Source organism: Cornus florida, unplaced genomic scaffold, assembly GCF_030987335.1.
Source record: "Cornus florida cultivar Cherokee Brave unplaced genomic scaffold, ASM3098733v1 CherokeeBrave_3.0.0_Hap2_Chr11, whole genome shotgun sequence".
Lineage (NCBI taxonomy): Eukaryota > Viridiplantae > Streptophyta > Magnoliopsida > Cornales > Cornaceae > Cornus > Cornus florida.
In genome coordinates, this window is record NW_026775581.1 from 34,810,951 (window position 1) to 34,816,498 (window position 5,548).

At 39.4% G+C, this 5,548-nt stretch overlaps 1 protein-coding gene across 3 annotated transcripts; it reads right to left on the reverse strand.

Annotated features, from left to right (window-relative positions):
* Nucleotides 1-803: 803 nt before the first annotated feature.
* Nucleotides 804-5,233, reverse strand: LOC132283730 (AP-3 complex subunit delta). Of its 3 annotated transcripts, none has more exons than XM_059785741.1 (2): nucleotides 2,007-5,233; nucleotides 804-1,258 (listed from the first exon to the last, which is right to left on the reverse strand). In XM_059785741.1, exon 1 carries the CDS (start codon nucleotides 5,043-5,045, stop codon nucleotides 2,097-2,099), a length of 2,949 nt encoding a protein of 982 aa, XP_059641724.1. In that variant the 5' UTR covers nucleotides 5,046-5,233; the 3' UTR covers nucleotides 804-1,258; nucleotides 2,007-2,096. The 3 variants fall into 3 exon arrangements, with proteins under 3 accessions (XP_059641724.1, XP_059641723.1, XP_059641722.1); XM_059785740.1 differs by having other exon boundaries at nucleotides 804-1,267; XM_059785739.1 differs by having other exon boundaries at nucleotides 804-1,324.
* Nucleotides 5,234-5,548: the final 315 nt, after the last annotated feature.

Here is a 5,548-nt window from a genome sequence, read left to right on the forward strand (position 1 = left end):
GCAAAAATCTATTTATTTGCTTGAAAACTAAGACTTGCAGAACTTGATAAAGACATGTACAAATTAGAAGTTTGGTGACCAATAAGAACATTGGGAAACTTAACTAGGAAAAATTAGTTCTTCTTGAAGAAGTTCAAAATCTGGAACAAAGAACATAAAAGAATAAGAAGAACTTAAATAAGGCACTTAAAATTAAAAGTTGAAAGCTGGAAAGTGAGCTTGTTAAATCAAAATAACTTGTCTGCAATCTGCATCAGTGTGAATTCTGAGAGAAAACGAACTGTCTAAGCTCAACATTGAGAATGCTGAGGTTAAAGCTCCCATAATGAATTAGAGCCATCAGCTAGTAATTCTTATGGAAAGGAGGCATGTGAGCAAATTTCCAGCTCAAGGTCTGACCATTTGTATTTTATAATTAAGAAAAAAATTTAAAGCCTATTAAACGAGTCCTCTCGTGTTACAGGTTACACAACCCATTTATTATAAGCGCTTTACATGAATCCTGACAGGTCATGTTATGTCACCTGTTCGGTAAGCAAGTCATGTTCGTGTCAGGGGGTCATGACAAGGATAGTAAACGTGCCGTGTTCAGGATAACGCACATAACTCAAAAACAACACCAACACAAATTGTGACCCCTAAGGACAGCTAAGAAATAACATATTCTCCTCTTTTTTTGTATAAGAAAACTTCATTAAAAAGTGCTCAGAATAAATCTTTATATCCTCAAGCTATCCACAAAATACTCTATAGTCCCCACACCACCACCCCCCCCCCCCCCCCCCCCCCCCCCCCCCAACACAAAAAAAAAAAAAAAAAAAACGAATGTAATGCTTTTATCACCCGTATCTCCCACACCATTGAAGGAACTCCTATTTCTCTTACACCACAAACCCCATCACATACAAACAGGACTACCATCCATGCATCTCGAACTTACCTTTTCACTGTACATCCCCTCCAAGACTTGAGTATGTGTTGACCTTATGGAAGCCAGTAAAATCCATTACACACCAAAGACAGCAAAAAGCATAGCATAACCAAAACTTCCCTAGCCACCGGCAATGCAAAGAAAGGGGACTCACTGGCTCTTCATTCCTCTTGCATGCGCAACACAGTTGGTCACAATTTGTTGTCTCTTCCTCAAATTATAAACCATTAAAATCCTCCCCAAAGCCGTTGTCCGTCCAAAGAAAGTCTTATTGAGTACTCTTGTTCTCCATACTGCTTTCCATGGGAATATTGCCGCCCAAACATCCTGCAACACCTGGCAAAGAGATCACATTGCAAAACCTCCCTGCCAGGAGCTCCACTCATCCAAATTCTGCTAATATGTAAACCAAAGGCTCTACTGAGTTGAATATTACTAATTATTGTCTTGAAGTTAATAAAGTTAAAAAAAAATTAATGAAGAAAAAAATAATCAATGAAGCTTTTAGTGTTAGACAAATCTATGTCTTATATTTCTAGAATTTACTCTACTAGCATGATCAAATTATGTTGAATATGTTCAAGACAACAGCTCAATGCTACTTGGTCAATTGGTCAAGTAACAAGAATAAATCACAGAAACAACTATAGCAGCAGTAGTAATTGTTTATATGTATAATGTATCTTGTAACAATATCAAAGAACAAAAAGAGATCTAGGAATTGCAATAACTGTATGTACCACGTCCACTTAACACGAGTGTCATAAATGTCAAAGTCCATCATCATTCAGCAAACATAACAGCAAAGAACAAGATTTCTAACCTCTTATCACAATCTGATATAGTATCAAATTTGGAAAGCAATAATAAATAACAAGAAACCTATGTATGTTAAATACTTTCATCTTCATGCACAGGAAATGAAAATATTCTCAAATTGAAAATATTATGTATTTCACTATGTGTGGAATGAAACAAATTTTGTAAAAAAGCTGTAATACAAACACAAATCCTTTGGAAAAACAAAAAAAAAAAAAGTACAAAAAGAATGTACAAAATTTAGTGCAAAACTGACCTCAGTGTCCAAAATAGAGAAAATTACAGAAGGGCAGTTCCATTCAAGTTTAGTGCAGCCACTAAGATATGGTGATTCCCGTCTTTAACACTATAAAAGGAAATCTGGGATTATTGGTGTTTGTGCAGCCACATTCACACCTCCATCCGCTCTTTGTCGAGCTTTGTGCCTGCCATGACGGTGACTGCTCTTCTGCTTATCTTTCTCACCGTTTTCTTCTCCTTCCTCAACATTCTTCCCTGGACTTCTATGTTTTCTCTCTTTACCATGAGGACGGTGTTTGCTTCTTCTTGAACTCTGATTTCCAAGCTCAGACTTCTCTACATTTAAATTCTCTTTCGATTCAGAAACTTGATCAATATTTAGTATCTCCTTTCCTCTTCTCTTGCTTGATGACTTATTTGAAAGGTTGCTTCGTGATGACGTGGGTATGGCTTCATTGCCTAGAAGAACATCTCGCACTGCTACAGAGATCAGATCATCTTCCAACTCTGGCTTCTTGGCTATAATCGGTATTTTATCTCCATCCAATTTTACCACCACAGGCCTTGGCTTTGTCTGGTTTGGCTTTTTCTTCAGGACAAGTGATTGTTCTGCGAGCATAACAAGATCTACAGTATCATCATTGACATTATCCCGCAACTTAGAGTCATTAGCAAGTGGGTAATCATTGGATATAATTTCCTTTTTCTCTGAAGGGAGATAATATAACCCATGCCGCTTGCGATGTTCTGCGAGTAGAGATGTGGACTCAGTTGATGGTACTGAATCTTCTTGATCATCGCGGTTGAAGATGGAGTTACCATCCCTCTCCCCAAATAGTGATCTTCCAAGGGAAAATGGACTTGATTTAGGTGATTGCATATCTCCACAAATTGTATCCAAATCCCTCAGATTATCTGTAAGTGTTATGCCATCTGGTATAGGTATCCTTCCTTGAGCACTACTGGAAACTGGACCAAGCTCCTCAGAAAAGGCACCACTCACCAGATTGATAATTTCACAAGCTTTCAGTTCTTCCTTCTCAAAAATCCCACCGTTCTGAACCACACAACCACGTATTACTTTCTGTATCAATTCGACCAAACCAAGAACATTCCTTGCCCTCTCTTGAATTTCCACCTCATGGCTTCCTGTTAGCTGACCCAAAGCAGTTTCAATAATATCTAACAGATTAACAATAGATTCTTGGGTCAAACGATCTCTCTTTAAATCAGATAAGGAAGAGGTTTGCCCATGAACAACAATTATATCCCCACCATTATCAGCAGAAAGTTCTTCAACTTGTTCATTAAAAGCCATTGGATTAAACCCTTCATCCCGTTCACTATTGGCAGGAGCTTCACATGTTGCTAAATCAGAACTTTCCACACATTCCCTCTCACTGACCGAATCAATCACTCCTGGTTCCAGATCAATAGGATATGCGGAGGAAGAAGCAACAGCTTCATTTGGCATGAGATAAGAATGTAGACAAAAGGTCAATACTTTAAACGCAGATTGAATATAAACAGCTCTTATTAATGGTGGCAAGAGACTAGTTCGCGGTTGTAACAGTGCTTCCATAAGCTCAGATGGATTCTTCGAAAACTCAACATACTCCCCCGACACCCAAGCAGCGGCAGACAATATCCTGTGTAAGAAAGGATTACCAAGCAATGCAGGATCAATCAGTAAATCACGACTAACATGGACAAGCTCCGGTCTAACATCCTTGACTCTCATACCAATATCAATAAGCTGGTTCTCAAGCTCTTCCCCCTTCTGACAATGTGGTATCCTCGACATTTCCCCAAGAAGCGACACATACCAATCAAAATCAACAATTATCTCATAGACATTCCTGGAGCAGGTCGATAGGATGGATCCAAGAATCTCATTACAAAACTCTGGGTCTGATTTTAGAGCATAATTAACCAAAACCCTACAAATTTCAGCAACATTATCCTCGGACACTATTGACATCACAAGACGCAAAGCCTCGAGCTTAATATTAGGATCAGCATCGCTCAAAGACTTAATGACAACCTCCTTGTTCTCCAACACTGCCCACAAGTGCCGCGGTGCAGCAACCAAAAGTGCTTGCAACCCAAGATACTTAAGATTTGGATCATCATCAACCAACAATTCCCGAATCTTAACAACTGCAAGTTTCACTGCAGATTCATACTCACTTAAGCTAGTCACTATAGTCTGAATACACTCAAAAATGAGAGATTTTGCACACGTTCTCCTCATATGCTCGCAAATGGGTTCAACAATTCTCTTTGCCAGCCTAGGCTCCAGTGCCGCCAACTTAGCAAAGATCTTCAAAACCTTAATCAGCACCCAGTTATTCCTCGAATCGACCAAAATCCTATAGAATTCGGGTGCCAGTGGGAGATAGGATTTGGGGTCTTTTGCAGTGAGCTCGCAGAACAGCCCCACTGCCGCGGACACTGTTTGCAAATCTGATGCACTTTCTTCTAAATTCTCAACCAATCGCTTAAAACAAACCCTAACCGCATCTGGATATCTACTAAAAACCCTCAAAAGGGTTGCGATCGCTTTCTTTCGGACAAGGGTCTTTGTACTCGACAGTAATGTGAATAATTCAGGGGTTAAGTCTCGGGCTAAATCGGGCGTACATATAACTGATAGACATTCGAGAGCGAGGCTTACCTCTAACTCGTTGGTGGCATTGAGGTCCTTGCGGAGTTGGTTGGTGATGAGGAGGATGACATCTGTGCCAGAATGGAAGGACTGAGAGGCGGCGAGGTATCCGATCTTCTTGTGGTGGAAGCGGGCAGAGCTGGTGACCTCGACGGCGTGGAAGGCGGCCCACGACATGTCGACGCCGTGGAGGGAGTGGAGATAGGTCAGCTTCTGGAGGGCCATGGACTTGGTTTGTGGGTCAGTCGATTTGATCTCGTGCCGGATCTCTTCTAGGCCTTTGGAGATGAAAGTCGATTCGCCCACCAGTTGCAGGCGGAGGCCCTTAATTAGGTCCTCCAGAGTGCGTTGAAACAGTGAGTCCATGATTGAAGAAGACCCCGCCATTGATATCGATATTGATCCAATAATGGAACAATATCACTATATATATATATATATACTGATATATAGGTATATATAGAACAGGGAACCGTGAGAACCCTTTCTCTCTCTTATCTTCTCTCTCTAGGGCGACATGGACATACACGCTTTTACAGATCGTCTAATTTGGGAGGAAGCATTACAAGTATAAAAAAAAAAAGTGACGTTAGAATCAAAGAGTATTTTGGGGTCCAACAAAATGTCGTATTAGCACTTTCTTGGAAGCAAATTTTTGAAATTTGGATTTATGCCTCCTCCTCCAACGAAAGAAATTTTTTTTTGATGCGAATAAGCTGGTCTGGAGAGAATAAAAAATAAATAATTTATTTTTACTATTATATTCATTATTCTTATATAATTTGGGATAGTAATTTAAAACTTACTAGTAAGCTGAAGTGTGTACATAAAAATTGTAAAGTAAAAAATTGTAAATGATCAATATATATATATATATATATATATATATA